Genomic DNA, 23,437 nt, shown 5'->3' with positions numbered 1-23,437 from the left:
CAAACGTAAGAGGAGAGAAGGATGGTATGATGGAGGAGAACAACATACAGGCTTCGCTAGGTACACCACCTCACAAGCATGGGCAAACCCACATGAAGACAAGGGGGATAAAATTCTGCCCTTGGGCCTAGGGCTGGGGATAACTAGGGCACCACATCATCCTCTATCCCAACCCTCGTTATGATTGAGCCCTTAAGATCAATTAGATTCATGTGTATAAGTGTATTTCTTCCTTAACTCTAAAAGTAGATATATTATATGTATAATGTCTATAATATCATCTAATCCGATTGTAGGTTTCCAAGACAGGTTTATTTCATCCTAAATTTGGGATAAGGATTATATTTTTAACTGCATTGTGTTCTCTTTATGTGGACTTTGTGAAATTAGGGCTAATTGCAAGATAATCCAAAAAGGGGACATTATAGTGCCACTAGAGGGATGGGTGGGATTCCATTGGATGAGGGGAACCTCACAATGAAAGTGACTCAGAGGACTTTGATTTTGATACAGTGTTGAGAGATGTAGATTAGGGGCAGTAGTGTTCTTTTTTTTTTGGGTGTTTTCATATTGTAATTGAAAGTGAAACATGTAGCCTTTGGGCATTTTGTTGTAACTTGTATACCATGTTTAAATATCACATGCATATTGACAATGAATTGTGAAAGCAATTCGATTTAAGTTTTGACATTGTCACATTTACTAATTTATTTGACTTCGACTCTCATGTGAACTCTTAATTGAACACAAATCTTATGTTTTAAGGTTCTATAATGTATATATGAATGCTCTATTATTATGATCATATGAATATTTAAAATATCCCGATATGTTTAAAATTTCCCCAATTTTTATATTGCTGTCCCCTTTACCATCCTTGCCATCCCCAAAAATGGCTCAAAAAATCTGGGACCCTAAAATGCCTTCCCACATCCCTTGGTGTCCCCATCTTGGAAACTTGGGTAACATAGTTTTCTTTTTGTTGGAGGGAGAATATTTTGCAGTAGGTTGAGTAATGTTATTGTTCCATCTATGGTTTTTTGAGATCTTGCTGAGCACTATTCTTAAGCTTTGCAAAAGTTGATGAATATGGTTGAGTGTATCTATTCAGTTTGTTCACAGTTGGAATTGCTTTGATGAAAAATTGATCATTTGATACAAACTTGTTAGTTTGAAATGCTTTATTAGCATTTAAATCCTTATAAGAATGGAAATATATTTACTAACATATTGGTTTTCTTACTGGCGCAGTTGAGTTTAGTTGGTTAAAACATTTGGGTTCTGATTTTGGTGACCCGAGCTCAAATCACAAAGCGACATCTAATGTCGAGCTCAAATCACAAAGGGACATCTAATGTGGAATTCTAAATTGTGACTCATTGGTGTAGGAGCACTCGGCCAAACTGGTGATCAGCACAACCCCAAAAAAAATACTTATTTGTTTTTCTGTTTTGGGTTTGTTTGATGGTCTCTGGCATATCTGTCACTGTCCTCACCATCATCGTAAGTGCCTAAACCTCTTAAATTTCTGCGACTTCATGGAGTGTGATGACAAGAAACTATTAAGTAATTGCAATTGGCTGGTGTAAAGCTAGTTTGCTCAACCTTTTCTAGAGTTCTCACGTCCTAAAATGTGAACTTTGGTATAGAGCATGGATATCCATCAGATGTTGTAGTTGTGAATGCCTTGGAAGACATGTCGACAAAATGTGGAAGCATATACTGTTTGACAAAACTCCTTAAGGAATTGCACGATATGCACAAATTGAATTTGTTGATAAGGCTTCAAAAGCCTACTAGCAAATACGATTGGCAAGTGCTCCTCAAACTCGCCAAGACTCTCCCTTCCCGTGTCAAAATGGGAGCTTTGAACAGAGTTTGGGCATCCACCAAAGCATGCAGTTCTTGATAAACACGTATGCAATGTTGCCATGAACAATTACCATCGGCAGGTGCTTCAATTGTTTCCCAGCATGAAGCTTCAAGCAATGAAATACATGGTGGCATGTAATGTCCCCTTCTTAGTGATGATGCATTCAGTGGTCCATTGGCCTATTTCGGAGACCCGTAGGCTATGTGGAAAGGAGAATTAGGGTTTCCAACTTCTATGGAGTTCTGCACGAGCTTCTTAGGGTTAGTCAGGAGGGAATTCTTTAGTCTTGCTTGTGGTTTCCTTCTAGGTTTTCCATGAACTCCAGTGTGGCATAACATGCAGTTGACTCTTTGGTGAAATGTGAACTTACTATTTTTAGTAAGTTAGGGTTTGGTTGTCTGGATGGTGCAGTTTTACTGAGCTTTCCAAGCTCTTTCTTTGGGTGCGAAGATCATGGTTTTCGGAGTAGTATTTCATGACTTACTATTTTTAGTAAGTGGTAGTTTGAGCATTTCTATTTTTGGCAATCTTGGATAGGGTCCTGATCCAGCGCAGTTCAATGGTCTTCATTGCTCAGCTTCATCCTTGATTTTGTGATAATCAGTATTGGAGTTATAAGTTATGCAATTAAATATTATTTCCTTATCCTAAGGTTTAATATTTAATTATTTTATTACTGATTATTGATATTGGGAATGGTGCATAATATGATTTTCTTCCTAAGTCCGCCTAGGCAAATTATTTGGTGATTGAAAGGGGATGCCAAAATGAAAGGGGACTTATTTTATATTTGACAAAGTAGATTCCATGCCAAAATCGTGGTCCCCTTTGCTAGGCGTGATTTTGACTAAGGGGTGGTGCCATGCTTGGGTCCACCAGTTGAAATGAAATGCAAATTGGAGAGGTGAATTTGAAGGGAGTTGAATTTGAATTTCAGACTTGAAAATCTATATATACAGGTGTTTGGCTCCTCATTTGATCATCCAGAGAAATTATAATGTTATGTTGTCGAAATGATTCCAGACTTCTTCGAGGGTGAAAACCTCCTAGACTTTTCCATTGCAGTTTCAAGTCTGAGACATCACTCCTAGCTAAGGTATGTTTGTGTGGATTGCGTGGTGTTCTTGTGGATTGCGTGTGTGGATTTGAGAGAGTTGGTTTGCTGCTTCAATTTTCAGAGTTGCTGGTTCCTGTGTGGCTGAAGCAAAGATTCGATCCTACTTCCCTGCTTGTGCGACCTATCATTCTGGGTATTGGCTCGAACTATTTCTATGCTTTGGGCGATGTGTTTTGTAAGTTTGCACTGCTTAATTTGGAGTCTTTGATTTTATATTGCAAATCGTACTTTTCAGCTCGGGCGTGGGTTTTTGGGAGTGCATTGGGATGCCTGTTTGGCGTTTTGAGGTGTTTAGAAGCTCCTTTTTAGTTTGTTCTTAGTCGCTTGGTTCTTAGTGTTAGTTTGGGTGAGTTTGGGGAAGTATTGAGTGAGTTTGAAGAGAGTTGGAAGCAATTTTAGTGTGTTTTGTGTTGCTGCTTATGCATTTCCAGCCTGCTGTCATTTATATCAGATCTTAGGAAGTTGGTGTTGGTGTTAGTATCTTCTGCGATCAGCATTATTCTCCTACTCTATATTTCCTATATATTGTAAGGTTGAATAGTAGTATTATCAACCAATTCTGGACTGTAAGCATACCCGCTAAACAAGTGGAAGAAGCAGGCTTGCCGCCTATTTTTTGGTATTTGTAACTCAGTCCTCCCACTGAATAAGTGGTCGAGTGATAAGTTTTATGTATTGTCTTCCCGCTGAAATATGCGGTATAGTGATAGCTTTATGTAATGTCCTCCCGCTGAAATACGCGGTAGAGTGATTGCGTTTAAGTTTCTTGTTGTTTTCCTTGGCTGATTTACTGCCAAGAAGTTTAGTTTCTATCCTGCTAAATAAGCAGAAAGGGCTGGCTTGCCGCCCGTGCATTGTAATTTCGGTTTGGTTTATGGTGCTAACGATCCCCGAAACACTGTGTGCTCTCACCCTCCCAGATTGGGCTCTCGGTGAACAAAAGGTGGAAGGGTTCCCTTTCAGTTGTTTGGATTATTTCTTTAACGTTAACGGGTTATTGTGTTTGCTCTATAATTCTTATTGAAAAATAAAATAAAATTAAGGGGTTTTATTACATGACATTCCAAATATATTTGGTTATGTTTCAATTATTAATGACAGACCATTCAGTCTTGAAGGAAGTAAAAAAAGACGATAGATAAAGTACAAATCAAGGGATAATGTGGAAGGGGTATTGACAGGAAAGAAGTGAATTGCTTTATTGGAATTGAAGCAAATTTGGAAAAAAATGACCCAACAAGAAGAAAGTGAAGATTGGTCTTGGTAATTTGAAAAGACATCATTTAATTACTGCCAAGCAGAGGAAAGGAATAGGAAGCGATGAATTCAATTACAAATGCCTGTAAAATCTAAGAGAGAAGGACGTTAATGGTGTCAACCCCTGTGCAAAGGTTGGGTATCAGCCAAGTTGGGAATGTGAGGGTCGTGACCAAGGTTTAAAGTAGGCCCCAATTGTGCAATGCATGTTTGTAGATTTGATGTGAAATGTAAACATGTTTATTTGTGTTAAAATATTAGCTTGATAAAGAATTTGAATTTAGTGCACAGAGTCTTTGTAGTGTTTTGTGTTTGTGTTTAAGTGTTGTAGGCAAGACAGTTTATTTTTGTCTTGCATCACTCATGGTCTTCTATAGTTGGCTTTAGTGTGGTTGCTTGAAAGGAACTAAAATTATTCTCATGGTTGTGCTTGCAAGAGCTTGTATTGGTTTTATGTGATGGTTGTATGAGCATAATATTTGTATATCATTATTAAAAGAAAATTCTATAATGAGAGTTCAATTGTGATTATGGAGGGCACAAAATCTCTGTCTTTTTCTTTTGTAAGTTTGAAGAGTTTTTATTTTGTTCTTTGTAGTTGGTTAACAGATTTTGTCCCCCTTTAAAATATAACAATATGACTACTAGCCTCGAATCGATGAACAAACTATTAACAACAGTTGTAGAAGTTGATTTTTGTTCTGCAACTTTCCTTTGAATTTTAGAGGTACAACTCCCTCATATGATGTAAATTTGGTGGTTTTTGGGGTATGCTTTTGACTAGAAAGCAGGAAAGACAAACTTTACAAAAAAAGAAAGATGGATGAAACTGACTACTTTTGACCTCTATAACAAAGTATAAAGATCAATCACCATAGCTTCAATTTCTAATCATCCACTAGCATAGATACACAGACTTATACTAATGAATAATTACCATTTAAGGAAAACAACAACACGAATATGCATAATCTCCGATGCAGATTCACAATGATACATAAAATAATCCTTAAACACAACACAAAGTCTGGATCAAGAACTCATTTAACAACATTCAATGAACCACTTAGATACAATCATTGATGATAGCATCAAACATAGATCAGAATCCTAACTGAAACAACTTAAATTCTCTTCCGCAAGATTACTGTCTACTGTAAGTTATGCATTCAGAACCCAAAATTGGAACCTTTAACTATGCTTCCTTCCATCATTAAATAGTTTAACTTAAGCTAACCAAAAATAATGGCTTCTTGGAGACAGCTGGTTCAAGAAAGTCTTAAACATAACCATTAAATAAACAGTCTGCTAGGACCAATAGTCTATGAGCAAGAATGAAATGAAACAACTAACTAGAAAGCAAAGAATTAAACAGCCGCACCCCCATCGGTTTCTTCGACTTCCAGCTCCATGTCATCATTTGCCACTTCTTGACCTTCCACCACTGCATTCGTTACATTGCCCTATTGTTGTTGTTGTGCCACCTATGAGTTTAGCTTTTTCCTATACGCCCTGAAATTTGAAAGAATCGGAGATATGCTTTCTGTCGTGGGTTCAGTTGTGGCTTCTACCCTGATTTTCCACTTGGCAACTTTTTGACTTGCTTCAGTGATCCTTCTTGGAATATCTTGGACCTCCTCACTCCAGAGTTTAATACTATCATTACATCCTTTAGGCGTTTAAGAGACTTTGATCTAGCATTAGCAGCGAAGAGGCTATCCTCTACTTTTTGGCAGAAAGCTCTTCTCACCACTTCTCCTCCTAATAGCTCCTTTCCATCTTCACTAGGTATGTTGATGCCAATTGTATCAAAGGAGCTTTTCAGATCTTGTCGAAGGTTCATATTCAGCACTACTGAAGCAGTAAGGTGTAATTGGAGCTCATTTGTAACATGATGCTTCCATTCTAGCATCTCCATCCAAGTGGTGGCATTGTTTACATCAGAATTTTCAATGATATTTTCTGCAATTAAAACATTTTAGGGCAATTTAGTAACTTCTTGCATCTCTAAGAGAGCATCAGTTAATCTACTAGTTTCTTTCTTTGCCCTTTGCAATTCGACCCGATGTACACTGATCATCTGATTGAGAGTGTTGTAGTTCCTCAGGCCATTCACGATGAATGACATTCCTTTTAGGATCACCTGGCTAGCCCAACCATCAACTGCTTTAGCTATGGCTTGTGTTCGCTTGACAATCCCCAACTTATCATAATTGATTTCAGTGATAGATATTCTAGAGGAAGCGCTGGTGGCAAGATTCTCAGCTGACCAAGCAGATCGGATGAAGGAAGTAAGAGCATCTACATATTGGGCGAGCTCTTGATTCTTGCTTTCGGCAGTTTTAGTTCTTCAGGTCAAAACAGCGACAAAATGTTTAGCATGGTAAATGTCTCCTGTTGTCGCGGGCCCCATGTCAATCCTGCTTATATTAAATTCTTCTTTAGTGATTTCCTGTTCAATTTTATCCACATTAGGGCTGGCAATTTCTAAGACATGGTGTTCCTTTTGCGGGTCCACAATCATTCTGGCCATCTGCCTTGGCTTCTTAGGTTTAGGCGTTTCTCCCAGTAGGTGTGTCACTGTGTCAACTCTAATTTCAATGGTTGGTGAGTACTATTTTCTTTGCTTTTCAATCGCCTTTCGAAGCCATGGAGTGGATGAAGTATTAGTTGGACCTTTGGCAGATAGAGTGTTGATGGTAGCATCAGGTGTCATCATTGGAAAATTAGGAGTCTGGGAATCCACATCAGCGATCAAGGAAACTAGCAGGCTCTGTTCTCCCAATTGGTGAAGAAACTAGGTATCTTTATCGTTGGAATTGATTTGTAGGGCTGTTCTCTTCCTCTTAGGCGGTGTTACAACACTTGTTTCACAAACAGATTTTAGCTTCTGGCTCTTTTCAAGTGGGTCATTGTCTCCATCGGATTGCGAATCTGCTTGAGGCATACGAGTTCTTGATGTTGATTTACCTACCACCCTTTGGGAAGCTTGAGCAATTGTACTGGTTTCCTTTGGTGTTCCCTTTTATGATGAGGAACCAGAATGACTTCCAACCGCACGCTCCATCTCTTCTTCACCCTTTGACCATTGAAAAGGAGGTAAGGTGACATGTTGGTGTGAATTGTCTACCATCTCTAAATCATCCTCTACATTTTTGGGAATAACAGAGCTAACATTAAAATTAAGCATTTGGCTGAGGGTTAGCTGCATAAAACTTCTCTTGAAAACTTCGTTCTCATCAATGCAATCCTCCTAAAAGTCTTCTAGCTTGGGCACATGGACATAGTGGGCTACTCTGTAAAAATTCTTTGTAACATAGCCTTTATTGTCAAAATGGGTTCTCATTGGCAGAGAAGGGAGACCTAGCCCAGCTAGAAGTTTGTCTGAGAACTTTGCAGATTCATTATTGTTACAAGAAAAATGGGACAGGCTCAAAGGAAAAGAACATCCCTTCTTTCTCATCTGAACATATTTGATATTTACAAAGGCCATCTGGCAGCACAATTCTAAGAACACAAGGTAATCAGAGGGATACTTAGGTAGTTTCGGCGGAGCTTTTCCATAACCTCCAACCCTCAGATAAGAGAAACTCTTGAATTGAACATAGAAACTACCATAAGTTTGGATTAGAGCCAAAGCTTCCTCTGATATTCTTCTCTTTGGATTCCCTTCGACGTCCTTAATGATTGCCATGAGGAAAGCGTCATGGACACGAGAAATTCCTCATACCCTCTCTTTTTCGCAACTAAGGGAAACAATTGTAAACAGGGGCACCATCGGAAGGGTTTCCAACTTGTCTCAAACTTGGCCAAGAAATCCTACCAAGAACTATCACATAGAAGACACAAAGCACAAATGAAATTGCTTCCTGTCATTAAATTTGACAAGCTGTTCATGGAGAGTCGCATATCAATTTCACCTAGTCAATCTGATTTTTATCATCACATATGGTGATAACAAAACGACACATCCACTCCTCAAAGAATTCTGTTCGGGGTCTACCAACCACACGACACAACAACACAATGATATTGGCAATATCATCCCAGAAGAGCTCTGTTTTTTTAGTATCCCTGCGACCCAGTCCAGGGACCCAACTTGCCTTACCTTGGGCTTACTTTTATTGCCAAGTTGGGGCCAGGAAGGGGTGAACTGAGGCGAGACTAGTCCCCTAGGGAGAGAATCCAGAGCCCGCAACTAGCCCTCCCTCTTAAATCCGAGAGGGAGTCGAACCCAAGACCGATGGGGAGTAAACCCACCGCCCAAGCCAACTCACCTACTCGTACGGGCTTCGGAAGAGTTCTTTTTTATCCGAGAAGGTAACCTGGATTTACTGGGATGAGGAGCTTTCAACAAGCCTTGTGCAATTGTGTCCAGGCACCAGTCTACCCGATTATGGAAGTATTCCCATCCCGACTGAAAGGATAAATCCATTTGCCCTTCTCTCTCAGTGATGTGTAGTGCAAGAGAGATGTTACTTGAATTTATTTTGGCTACTAAACTTTGATTTGCACCTTGAATTTCTCGCGAATTTGGGTGGTAATGCTGCACACAGGAGAGGACTAGTTTTGGGCATGCAACTGCTGGAGGGTAGCCTCTGGCTTGAGAAAGAGCATATTCAATAACTTTTTGCGAAATGGGAGACTTCTAAACTATGCAGCCTCTTTTGGATATCATGCATGGTGAAAGGGTTGACTTCTGGGTCTTTAATGCAGTCCAATTTATTTTCTATGGGTTGAGAAGGTTTGGGTGCCATTGAAACCGAATGCAGGAAAGCTAGGGTTTCTAATAAAGGATGGAAGCTTAAGTTGGGATAGAACATGATAGAGCAATGAGGAAAGCAGGAGTTCATGAATGCTAAATTAATGAGCTTCTCTTATCCTATCAACAAGAAAACTATAAACTTCAACAATTTTAAAATCACAGAAGGCTTCTGTTTTCGAACCCAGTTTTATGTCTTCGCCCGGATGCCGCCTCCAATTTTTCAGCAGTTTTGAATGCAAATGGCATGAACAAGGTTGACAGGCACATGAAAACCTGGAGCAATTAATTCTTGTTTTTTGATGGCTGTTGTACTGCTTTGGGATTTGAAACAAAGCCTTTTATTAATTGCCTTATTTATTGCCCATTACGAAAAAGCATTCGGCTGACGTCACCATGTTGATCACTGACTTTGGAAGGACTACTATCAGAGCATTGGGCAGTCACATCTTCCAAGAACTGCGAAACAAAGAAAGTGTGCAGAAAAACACCTAATGTGCGATCGACCGATATGTTATTTGTGAGGGACCCATTGACACATGACTATCAGAGATCGGGATATCGGGTGGAACAAGACTTACTAACACTAAAGCTTATGGTTTATTTCAGTTACATATTGATATCCCGATAATGTGAGGTGGGGCCCCTTTTTGGACATACACAATACTCGATGCCTAAAGGCTTATCGGTCAATCAGGGTTTTCAAGAACTACAACAGATAAAGGATTCCTGCGATGAGGCAAAAATTCGCGATAAAAAGACCGAATATAGCTTAATGTGTGGAATGCGTAACAGTAGTTCAATACATTATTTGCCTTGATCTTTCACTTTAGTTTTTAATATTAAAATTTTATATTTTGAGTTTCCCTTCCTTTGACCATCTTTGTAAAAAAATACTTTCAATTTCATTCCAAGTTACATGAGATTTAAACCTATATTAAAAGTACCCCACTATTTTCTTTTTCATTTCTTAAAAGCATGATATCCCAGTTGGAATGACAGTTTTTTTTCTATATATTTCCCATGAGTTTATACAATTCTCATTTTGTAAAAATCAGTAATGAGCTAGAATGCCCTTTTTTGGCGGGACAAACTAATTATCATAGACAAAGTAGTGGAAGAAATATAATTTTAACCTATAACTGCTTATATTATAGTTTTAAATAATTTTTGATAAAATATTTTCATTTTTATTTTTGAAAAATTTCCAACTTCACTATTTTTGATATGTAATTAATTAGGAAAACTAATGTATTGGTCAAGAGTTACATTGTTGGTAGAGGGTTATATCCCTAGACTTATACACCTCTATTTATACAGATTTAATATTCACCTTTTTATTTTGTCCTTCCTTTTCTCTTTTTTCATTTTTATTCCCTTAAAGTTTAACTACTTCGTCTATCAAATAGAATGCAAGTTTTTTTCCCAAGTTTTATTGTTATATTAGAGTACATATGTTAAAAGTTATTTTAGTTTTTTTGATGTGTTAGGTTTGTTTGAGATTGATTTTTCAACGTGCTCTCTTTAAATAAACAATTAGTTAAAGATTCTTTTTCTAATTTCTAATTTGGTTTTTATAGTTTGATTTTTATATTCTGGAAATGCATTAATTAGGCTAAGGCCTTTGTTACTTAGGAGATTTAATTCTTTTTATAATTATATCTTTTTCATTTTTTTTCATATTGTTTATTTTGTTTTTGGTGAAATAAACCAAGATAGGCCACAGGTTAGAGACATTGTTTAGTTTTATAAGGGTTGATGAGATTGACTCAAATACTACACAATTGAATCCTGATATAAATATTATAATTTGACCTCTTGAAACACCTGCTATTTATCTAGAGATGTTCCTTTCTGTCAGTCTTCAATTTGACAAAGCCATAGGTTCAGAGTTTAAGGGAAAAAGCCAAAAATAATCTTGTAAACTACATGTTATAGCATAGTTGGCTCTTATACCACTTGTCATGTACTTGCCACTACATACATGATCACATGTTGAACATAGAATTAGAATTTTGACTTCTCATGACTATTAGAATCATATCTTCTCATAACTAGTATCAATAATTAATCAGGCTTAATTAGGTCTATACCAAAAAACAATATAGATAATTGTTAAAGTCATGAGATAAAAATTAGGTTAACATAACGTTTTAATTTCATCTGTGAAGCAGATTACCTCATGCTTGAGCTAAAAAGGGCATGTTTCTGCTGGTCTTTTGCATATTGAGAAAATCAAGGTTTCAAATAGTTCGCACTATATAAGTTATTAACCATTAGAGTGTTGATAAAAATCTTCAATTCTTTTTATTAGATTTCTTTGGTTCTAGGGTTGTATGTTTAGGTAAGTGACCTTAGATTTCATGGCAAAAGGTAGTTAACAAATGTAAAATTTCTTGGGGTTCGCATAGTAGTTGACATGATAAATGTTCTCTACTGAAACTTGGTATCACCCCATAAAAAAATCTTGCCATTGGTTGCTGTCAGACTATACTGACCATAAATTTGCAGGTCCCTGATAATAAAATAGACAATGTTGGAAACAAGGTCATGCAGGTTTAGTTCATATAATTAGACTGGAGTCAGTTTAAAATGATCTGGCATTTTTTTCACCTAATGCAAGAATGCATTCAAGAAATCTAGGGGATCCTTGAACTTTCTTTACTCAATTTGAGGGAAAACTGTTTGGTACAAAGACTCTTGGAGATAAATTTAATTGAATATAACAACTGCGTTAATTTTCTTTTCAGTTCTTAAGTGCATATTGCTTTATTAGTCATGTGTACTAACTAATAGAGTATTGGAACACCTATTTTAGGACAACACATGTTTCTAATTGAAGTGCCTTGAATGTCTTACAGTGAAACCAGATTTTTCGCAAGTCTATCAGTTCATTGGGAGTGTCTTTGACCCCAACACAACTGGTCACTTGAAGAAGCTTAAAGAAATGGATCCAATTGATCTTGAAACTGTATGTATATATATCTATTGATATTACGATATGGTTTATTTCTACTTATCTATTTTAATATTTACTAAGTTGAAAATTAACATTTTTTGCACATCCATTGTGTGTCAGTGATGCTTTTTTTGAGATATCATAAGTTAGACTTAAAAATTTTGAACACTTGTTCGAATTCCTTCTAATTGTCTGTAATATAGAGGAACTCATAAGGCTCAGATCAGGTGTAAAACTAGTAACATTTTAAAAAGTTTGAGTGTTAAGAAATTTTTTTCTAAATAGTTAGTTCACATAAACCCTATCTACATACTAGGGAAGAAACAATTCTTTTTAGATTTATTTAATATTTGCACAGGTCATTCTTTTGAATAGTACTTAATTTCTAGATATAATTTTTTTAAGTTAATTGTTTAAGATCTCAGAAACATCTATGGTCTTTCAATAACTACTATGTTACCCCAAGTTTCCGGGACGGGGGGACGGGGGGACGAGTTTCCGGGACGGCAAATTTTTTTGCCAAATTTGGGGACGGGGGGGGGACGGCAAAGGGGACGGCTGTATAAAATATAGGGAAAATTTAAAATATATAGGAAAATTCTAAATGTTCATATGAAAACATGGATAAAGCATGCATCTATACATTATATTCATATGAAAACATGGATATAGCATGTGTATGATACTATGAAAACATTTTAGAATGCAAACATCGAACATACAACATTATCAATAGACTCAATACTCAATATGCACTCAGAATTCAGAATTTCAATTCATTCACATTGTCAATATGCATATCATAATAGATATTAAAGAAATAAAATACATAATGGAGCCTAATCAGACTCAGAGGTTAAATTTTCACTACTTCCATCAGCGCAGTTCCCCCCTATATTTTTTGACGGGGGTTTGGGGGCAGCGCCCCCAACTTGGGGTCAAGGGGCATCGCCCCTTGCGGGGTCAAGGGGCAGCGCCCCGCGAGGCCAAAAATACTTTTATTATTTTATATAGGCATCGGGTGTTATTTTTCTATTGGCAAAAAACCCTTCATGAAATATTTCACTCCCTCAATTACGCAAAAAATATCATTAAAAAAAATTTGAAAATACGACTTTTTTTATTTTAATATTTTTCCCTAGCCCTAGATGTGGGGGACGTCTGGCCGTCCCCGGGACGGCTGGGACGTCCCCAATCCGTCCCCAGCCGTCCCTCGGACGTACGGACGTCCCCCACAGCTAGGGAAGCCGTCCCCCCGTTTCGGGGACGTCCCCTCAAAATTTTGACAATTTGGGGACGGGGGGGGGACGTCCCCTGGCCGTCCCCAAGTCCCCGAAACGTCCCCGGGACTGGGACGGGGGTTTTCAGGTAGGGGACGCGTCCCCGGGTTTCGTAGAATAACTATGAACAGTTTTAACAAGTTCTGTTTACTTTTTACCAAATTTGCATCAGGAGGTTGAGGAAATGGCATTCTTATAGAAAACTTATGAATTTACTTCTAAAAACAGGTTTTTGGGTCAGTTGCTTGAAATACAGAAATGGTCAAATGTATGCATGCATGTATATTTTCTTTAGAAATCTATATTATATATTTTACCAGTGTTTATATATATATACAATTAATTAATTTACACAAACTGTTAATGATAAACTAAAATGGTTTATATCATAATAGCAGCATTACTTGAAAATTGGAATTAGGATTGACTTGGCAAATCAAAACATATAAATGGAATTCTATTTTTCAACATCTAATCAGGAAAAAGTAGTTTTCCATTTGGCACAACACAAACAGTTATTCAGTTACCACTACTAGAAGATTTTGCATTGCCTAACAAAACAATTTGGACGAATCCCCAATCGTGATAGTGACAAATCCCCAAACCCTGGCTGTGGCGAGCACAAAAAATTTCCTCTAGCGAAGGTGAATCCGACTCAGATGATGTAGATGATGGTGATCTTGATGCTGTCTTCTCTGAAGAAGACATTTGGGTGCAGAAATGGGTTGAGGAGGACAAAAAATCCAATGTTTTGGAGAAGGCACAAATGCTTTCAGTGAGGACAAATTCATGTTTCTGTTCCTGAGTATTGGGATGAAAAGATTTTTATGATTATTGCCAACTCTTTAGGGCAATATTATGCTATTGATTCAATCACCAATTTTAAGAAGTGCTTTCTGTTTGCTAGATTTTGTGCATTTGTGGAGAAGAACAAGGTGCTTCGTGCTTGGATAACCTTATCTTTAAAATATTGTTATTGGGTGCAGCAGATCAAAGTTGAAGGCTCTCCTGTTATTTGGCATTCTTGTGGTAAAGTGTGCCATGCTACTGCTACTTGCTTGAGCAACAAGAAATACTAGTTTGTTCGGAAGAATTGGAACAAATGCCTAGTACTACTAAGGAGTCCATTACTACCTTTGAGGAGGTGCAAAAGGAAGATAATTAGGGGAAATCACCTATGAGTTGTACAATGATGGACACCTTTTTTAAAGATTCGAGGTTGGGTGAGGGATCTACTTGTGGTCTTATTAAATGTTCCTTGTTACAAGAAAAGAAGTTTGGGGGGAAGGATTCTTGTATTGTAGTAAAGGAAAATCTTTGGAACAATTTTTTAAACCACCTTGACTTTGAACTAGTGTATTTTAAGGTTTTGTAATGCCTCGTCTTTTGTAGTGTTGTAGTTTCTCCTCCTGGTTGTCCTTTGGTGTCTTGCTTGATCTTTCTCTTTGGATAAGGGTTTGGGCCCTTTCAAAATCCCTGTTACCAAATTAAAAACACAAAATGAACTTCATTCTTTGTTTTTGAAACTAGAGCTACCATTTTCCCTTATTCTTGCATGCAAAAGTAAATTGTAACAATGGAAATTTCAAATGTTAAAAACAAAAAATCTGAATATGGGGTAGCGTTCTTGGGATCAAAATAACATTTTTTTTTACGTTGGGGCGCCTTAAGGGTTCCCCATATAGGATAAGATTATTTTTTGTTTTGAATGTTTTTAAATTTTTTTTTTTTTAATGGATTAAATTTGATTCTTGCATATCTGGACATCCCTAGCATTGTTACAAGGATGTTGGGGATGGCCTGCATCCTGATAGGTCCCCAAAATAGGGGTATACACTAGAAAATATCATCTACTTTGGGGAAATGTCTCAAGAATGTCCTGAATTTTTCCTGGTGCATGTCCCATCACTGAAACATTACAAAATTTAGGGGACGTGTCCCTAAGGTACACCTTTTTTTTCATGCATAGATTTCATACATGTGGTTAGGATATTTATTTAAAATGAATGAAACAACATTGCATATCTTTTGACTTCCAAAACAGTATTATACATGACTATTTCACGGTTGCACCATATATATACATGCATGTGTATGTATGTATATATACATATATGTACAGTCTACAGACACACACACACACGTCGTTTTCATTAGAAATTACTAATCACTAATCACTACGGAAAAATCATAAATCACTATGTTTTCCCTAACAAGTCCTCATTGTTTGAGTATTTCTAACCAAATCTTAGTTCTTTGGAGAACTAACAGCAAAGTTGAAAAATTTGACTGGTCTAAAGGATGAGGGCTATTCATTTTTTTTAGTTTTTTTTTGAGAATTTAGGGTTTGGGTGGTGCTCATTAGACTATTAGGACTAGGTTAGTGGCCCAAGTTTGGAAATAAATGTTTTTATAAAAATGTACCATTTTGAAGTGTTGGATGTGGGGGACAGTTGTAGGTTTCTAGGACTTTCACAAGTCATGACAGACTTTCAGGATTCCTCGGAAATGTCCCTTCTCTGAGGGAGATGTTCCAGGACATCTCCTACTTGGTGGTGGCATGATGAAGGGATTTTTCCCTTCTGTCTTAGTGTCTTGAAAACATTCCTGTCTCTAGAGAAAACAATTTTTGGGGGGTGGGGATAGGGAGACAACAATTTTGGGGGGTGGTGGGGATAGGGTGACACATCCTTATGGAACATTGTAGAAAACACAATTATTTATTTCTTTTTAAAACCTAAATTTATAGATCATTGCTCATGTCCAAAATATAGGAGGAGTATAACTAATTATATTGAAAGTAATGAACTTCTTTCAAGATTTTTATAGACGTGTTAAGACTATGGTACCTCCAAGATGTTTTACTTAACCACATCATTCCATATCTAGATAGTGGTGCCATCATGGTGTCTAAGGGTTCCAAACCCTTGACCTAAGTCTATTTTAATAATGCTAGTAATGGGCTATTTGCAAGGATAATGCCGCTACAAAAGATCTGACTTCAAGACAACATCCAACAACCCAAACCTTATAAGTGTTGAGCGCAGCCTATCCATGCCAATGGGGAAGCACTTCAGTCCTCCTTAGTACTTAATGGCAAGAAGACCCCAGCCTCTCACAACAACCAAAACCTACTTTTGCCAAATAAATGAATAGCAAACTTATGTTATCTTATTTTTTGAAATTTATATGTGACATTGGAGGTTAAGACCCTAGCTGGGATCAATCTTCTCTACGCAATCCAATTACTACTTAGCTCCCATTCACTTAATTGAACTTACAGAAAAATCAGCGTTACAGTAACATAAGAGGAAGCATTCAAATTTGTTCTAGAATATTGATTTCACATAAATCTATTTTTGTTTTTTGCACTGCCATGACAAGCTATCAATCAAGCTTCGCAAATATTTGCAGATTTGCAAGTTCAAGGGGTTTTTAAAACTCCGACCTTCCTAACTTCTAAATCTGTAGAACTTTGTAGCTTCTAAAGGTTTCTGTTCTCTAGGCTTTGTGGTATTTGTAGAGAGTTCAAGGATGGTTTTATGTGATTTAGGTTTAATATTTGGAAATTTTGCTGGGTTTTGGTGAGTTTTTGGCAACATATAGGAATCAGAGGCTGCATTCATCCAGTGTTTTGGTGTGTGTGTGTGTGTGTGGGTGGGGGGGATCAGCAGTATATCTGCCATGTAATAGGAAATCAAATAAGCCGATTTATCCAATCTATCCATCCTCAACATGTATTAAAACATTCACATATTATGTAGGCAAGTATAAAGCTAATCTAAATCATTTGTAACATATAGAACATGCACCAAAGTCTAAGTGATGGCCATGGATGTGGCAACATGGATTGGGACTGTTTACTCTTCTATCTGATAAAAATGAATACTTGAAATAATGGACAGAATTAACAATGCATACCAAGGAGAGGAGTAAAAGTGTATCTTTATTCACACATGAAGTTATTACAGAAGCAGACCAGAGATGGTCAGCCAAGGATCAGACTTGATTTGACTAAATCATACTACTTTTCCTTGACGATACAAAATCTATTTAAAGGCTTTGATAGTTGTCAAGGGGAATACAGCTGTCAACTAACTCTTATAACCACCAGCGACAAACAAAAAATACATAGTCAGATAAACCATGATATCAAAATATAACAATAGGCATTGTACACTAACTACAATTACATTGTGGTTCTGTTCATAATATAAAGTTTATAGGATAACGCAATGCCTCTTTGTGAATGATAAATGTCATCCGACTGTTAGGACCCGGAGGCAACTGAGAGGGGGGGGTGTGGGGGGGTGGATCAATTGTCTATTAATTTCAACCCAAATATAACTTAATCAAACTTGATACTTAATACCAGTAAACCAAACTTAATGCCAGTTGACAGATTAGCAGTTAATATTAATACCGGTGAAACTCAATGCATAAAACAGAAAGAGAAACAACATCCACAACATATAACACAAAGATTTGTACGTGGAAACCTTGTAAGGGGAAAACCACGGTGGGAAACCTTACCCACAATTAGATGATATACTACTACAGATAGTATGTGTATACAAATGGGGTCTGCACATGCAGAAAGGCCAACCGCCTAGAGCTCACTGCTCAATCACAAAATAGGAGTCACACTGATTACAATTGGATGGTTAAATCCAATGATAATGTACTGCTCAATGTAGCATCTCCAATGCTGGATTCAGTACCGGTTAAGCTCTGATAATCACCTTCAAACCTTCCTTGAACCTTTCTCTATGGTCTGCTCATATGATCTTCAATATTCGCACAAAACCATGCTACAAAACCATATACCATATACCGTTTTCTTCCTACTTCCTCATCTCACAAATGAGATCTTACATATATACCAAAACCTAAGACCAAATGTGTAGGTCGGCTCATTAAGAATATTACAATAAAATCAATTACAAATAAGTCAAGATGCGATGCATCATGTCGGCTTAATACATTTACAGCAATATCCAATCAATTAAATCATCTCCATAACATGTCGTGCTGATCTGGAATAGATAATGCATGCCGGTCCATAACCTAGACCAATTTGCTGGTAACAGCAAATATGTCAACCCGATTAGACTAATAACCAAAATACCAAAACAAGGTATCCAAACCATGTCTTCGACATAACCAAGTGATCTCCAGATGATAACAAGTCATCCTCAGTGCCGGTGAACAATATAACCTGCCGGTGAACAATATAACGGTGACTGTGCATAAGTCACTGAACTTGCCGGTGAACATAATGTGCCGGTTCAACATAACCAAAGATCTCCAGAAGGATAAGTGTTTACATCAATGACAAAACTAATGCAACACATCCATAATACCAACACCGACTTCCTTTTCCATTCAACTTAAACATAACCTAACGATGCAAAGGCAACAAATGAGAAATGTTTGCATCAAAATGCTACCATACCAATTAACAATACTTGGAATTAGTATCATGTCTGTGAATGCAACACAAGAATATTAGATGACCATAATTTTATTGCACAAGATAGTGTAAACTTAAAGTACATGTTTGGTACAGGAAGGGCCTGCTACGTTATGTATTTTTTAGATCAAATGACTGTTGGTTATGACACTACCATCAGACAACCATACACAACCAAATCATATTAATACACTACCCAGGTGAACAATACAGTTGTTAACAAATCAAACAAGTTAGCTACATAACATTTTTTTTCCATTCATATGCTGATAACAATTCTTAACGTGGAACAAGATTTGACTAAACATATCATGGTATTTGTATGCCTTTTGAAATAACCTTTGTAGCAACATGTAATTTTAAATAGTTCACTTTGTAAATTTATTTATAAATATTTAATGTTTATTATTGGACTTTCTTTTATATTTTCATTCCATGTATCTCTTATTTTCTTGTACTTGTTTATCTGTTTTCATGAATGATATAGTGTATTCCGTTCAAGCTTCTGCTCTGTTTTAATAGTTTGCTATGTGATATTTTCTTTTATAATTACAAAAATCAGTTAATTGTGATGTATTGATCCTTTCATGTAGGTGTTGTTGCTCATGAGGAATCTTTCTGTCAACTTGTCTAGCCCTGATTTTGAGGAGCATGTAAGTTTATCTATTTTTTCCGGCTCAGACACATATTTCTGGAAACATTTCAAGTGTATCATTTCAGTTCTCGTTTTATTATCTTAACCAGTTGGCGCTTTTATAACTTTCCATCCTATCTTATTACATATGAGCTTTAATTGATTAGTGTTCATTTTTTGTATGATAATAAGCTGTTGCAGTGTTTAGGATGATTGACCGTATTTATTCAGAATAAATTAAATATTTTTTTGAACTGCATATTATCATTGTCTGTATGCTGCTATTGAGTATAGCTTTTTTTAACAATGTAATGTGGAAACATGTTTCTGGGATGGCAGGGGATGGGAGGCCTTTTTTAAGGGGATGATAACAGATGGCTATTAAAAAAATAGGGGAAATTAAAAACTAAAGAAAATTTCAGATATTCGCATTCTAAGGCATTCACCGTGTTCATTTTGACAAACTGAGACATAAGATATTTGAAGTCTTCGGTTGTTTGAAAGAGAAATTTGCACTCAGAAATTTTGAATAATGTAGGTTATTCAGTTCATATCACATTTCTCTTGATTTTTTAGTTAGGTCTAGATGGTGGAACACGAAGTCCGCTGTCCCAAACCTTATGATGGATTCAAGTTAATTATTTCTGCGATTCTATTTACTTATCTTGTTCTGTAGTATCAACTCAGTCCATCAATTATACTTCATACATTTCTTCTGCATTAAAGTGAGTGGCTTTTCATTTTAAATGTAATTTTTTATGCATTGAATATAATTTGATTTCCTTGTTTCTAACAAAATGTAACTCATAAATGGGATAGATAGATAGCAAATATCTCCAAGAATAGTTTTACAGTTTAATTGTGATGAATCTGATCTTGACTGTCACGATTGGAGGTTGAAGCTTATTATGCCTTTATGGGTACTGAAAATTAATTCTAATTTCTTCAGCAACTGAGGTACAGGTCATAAATTTGCAGTGGTTAGGGCACAGGTGTCATTGTTTTTTGGGTGTTTTTATCTTTGTATAGCTGCAAACATTGCTCCCTCACAAGAGGTTCAACTTTGGCATACATGCAAAACAGTGCTCTCTCACATTCATCTTTGGTTGTTGTATGCATATGTCCAGTCACTTGATTCCAGTATATATGCTGTAACAAATTTCTGCCTTAATTGTTAGAACTGTCTCATGTCTGTTAATTTGTTAAATAAAAATTCAGGATTTCACTGTCTTGATGTGCTGTGAGTTTGTTTCTATTTTCCATGGTGTTTCCAGGAGGGGTATAGTAGGATGGCATGGGACACATTTTGGGGAGACCTTTTGAGAGAAAGTCAAATTTTGACAAATTAATGGACAGCAGTATAACAGCTGCGATATAACATGACACTGTTAAAATGATGCTGGATGATGTCTGCAGAAGCTTGCATACCAACTACGTAATCATAATACATATTGAAAATTTTGAAGTTTGAGACTTTTGTGAACAATGAAACCAGAAATTGAAATTATTGCTGTTATTGTTAACTGTTATATAACTTATATAATCATTAGCTATGAATATGAATCATGATATATTCATTGCTGTTATCACCAATGTCATGATTATTTTTATTGCTGTTATACTGCTGTTATGATATATTTATTGGTGCTTTTATAATGCTGTCATGATATATTTAACAATCCCTTTTTAATGTAATGAACATTTTTAATTTTTAAACATAATAAAAATTTGCCTTGCTGTTGGTGATGTTTAGCTGCTGCTCAGACTATCGGATGGCTAAATGTCCTGTGGTGACCTTTACACACATTGCCCCATTGCAAGCAGGGACCCCCTCTTTCCTGCTTTCCATGTCGTGTTAGTCTAGGGTTTTGGCAGTAGATGGCAATTTTGAGCTTCTTTGTGCCCGATTCTCAAGTTTTGATATGATCATGCCTAAGGTGCTATTAGGGTTTTTTGAACTTTGAATAGGATCAAGTGTGAGTTAAAACATCTAAGTGATCCTAATTTTGTCTAAGTCTAGTTTTTTGATTGTGATTGAGTTTAATTTGAATTTGAGTCGGTGATATTTTTGTGCCCGAGCGTCAAGAGGTCCTTTAGGGGTTATTTTCATGCTCCTAGGAGGTAACTCAAGTCAAAATTGCACTTTATCCCGATGAAATCCCTATTTTCTCGCTCAAATTTTGATAAATTTGGCTAAGTACTGATGTGTAATGATGAAATTTGGCATGTCTAAGTGTTTTTGAGTGGGAAATTGTTAAATTCTTGATGGAAATCCATCAAATTGAAGTCTAAGGGTCAAAAATCCTGATGAGGGGCAATTTTCCCCCATTTTTGAACACATTTCTGATGACCCATGATTTTCCCCCACTCAAAGTCTTGATGGAGGGCGATTTTCCTTCAACTGTCCTGACATTTGTCTTGATGGACCACGTTTTTCCACCAGGGGGCCCAAATTTTGTTTTGTGTTGGAAATTATCATGATGACCCACGTTTTTCCGCTGGGATGATTGTCCTAATAGGTGGTAAATTTCTCCCAAGTGTGATTTATGATGATTTTGATCTGGATAATCATCCAGATGGGGATCGATCTTCCCCAAAAGTGGATTTTTGGACTTAGTGAGTAAAATGAAGTGATTTTTTGTGAGGAGTTTTGATGATTTTGATCTGGATTTTTATCCAGATAAAGGTGGTTTTTCCCCTAGAGGCAATTATGATGATTGGTGACGAATTTTCATCTAGATTTTTATCCAGATTTGGGGCGATTTTCTCCAGTTGGCCCAAAATTGATGAAGTTTGAATTAAAATTAATAAAATGGGGCCAAATTTAATTGTTTTTGTATATGCAATGATTATTTAATAATCAAAAACAATTATTTAATGATTTGCAACGATTATTAATGATTAAATATATTCCTAAGGCAAATCAACTTTCCCCAAGCAAGTTTAAAAGAGCAAAGTTTTATCCCACATTGCTTGTGTGGTGAGTTGACAAGGTAAAAACTAGTTTAAAAGAGCATGCCCACCATTGAAATAATATTATAAGTGTTGATTGTGACAGTTAAGTGGCAGATTGAAGGCAACTTAGAGGTTTTCCAGCTGGGCAATTTTGCCCAGTGTCATTTTTGACACCATTTTTGAAGGAAGTTGCATATTTGAAGAGCTTATTTGCCCAATGAGACTTGGGCGCTGCCATTGAAGAGGAGATTACGAGTTTGGTGGCTAACCAAGTCACATTTGGCAATTTTGCAAGGTGGCGCCACCATTGGAGATACCACGATTTTGATAGATGGTGCAAGCTTCAGACTTTGGGGCAATTTTGGATGTTATTGTTGAACACAATTGATGCTAAGGGGCTGTCATTTTATTCAGATCAGAGCTGGGCGCCATTGCTGGAAGCTACTTCGACTTCATTGTTGGCTGGAAGTTACATTTTCAGATCTAATTATCCATTCCTAGCCAAATCCCACCTAAGTGATTTTATTGGGGGGTCATTTTGCAGTGTTTTGGAAACATTTTCTGAGCTACATCATTGCTGGTGTAAGACTGAAGCACTTGTTGCAGGTTGTCTTCAGACTGATTTTCCATTTTCATCTCCTCCATACTTGGGCGATTTCACTTGTGCATCATTTGGTAAAGGTTTCACTATCGGTCCATTTTCAAACTTGTCTTCAAACTTAATTTATTTATTTATTACCAGCCCTTTGCTTGTGCCCGGACTTGGTTGTCTTCACTTTGAGGAGGTTAATTTCATCAAATACAAGTGTTTCCTATGATTGCAACAAGTTTAAATGACTGATTTTTGAGTGTTGCAGGTTGTCTTCAGACTTTGGGCAGCCATTGTTGTCCTTGGAAGGGTGTCTTCAGGCATTGGAAAGTGAAAAATCAGACCTTTCACACCCTTTTCCAAGCATTTCCAGATTTGTTGTATACTTTTGGACACTAAATTCAACATTTTTCTGAGTATACTATATGTGTCTTCAAGCTTTATTTTGAAATCAGACCTTATGCAAGTTTGAAACTTACGATTTATGAGGGTTTTAGACCCCATTCTTGTCAATTTCCATTTTATTTTCAGAATTCAT

The 23,437-nt window shown here is 36.7% G+C and overlaps 1 protein-coding gene across 10 annotated transcripts in view; it reads left to right on the top strand.

Moving 5' to 3' along the window:
* The window catches only part of LOC131070938 (protein REVEILLE 6), a 182,125-nt gene that overhangs the window by 83,436 nt on the left and 75,252 nt on the right, over window positions 1–23,437 (top strand). For all 10 annotated transcript variants that reach the window (XM_058006639.1, XM_058006636.1, XM_058006640.2 and 7 more), the window contains exons 6-7: window positions 11,871–11,980; window positions 19,315–19,374. In XM_058006639.1, coding sequence (XP_057862622.1) covers window positions 11,871–11,980; window positions 19,315–19,374 — 170 coding nt within the window. The remainder of the gene's footprint in view (window positions 1–11,870; window positions 11,981–19,314; window positions 19,375–23,437) is intronic.

Source organism: Cryptomeria japonica, chromosome 1 (genome assembly GCF_030272615.1).
Source record: "Cryptomeria japonica chromosome 1, Sugi_1.0, whole genome shotgun sequence".
Classification (NCBI taxonomy): domain Eukaryota; kingdom Viridiplantae; phylum Streptophyta; class Pinopsida; order Cupressales; family Cupressaceae; genus Cryptomeria; species Cryptomeria japonica.
This window is presented reverse-complemented; position numbering and strand designations above follow the sequence as displayed.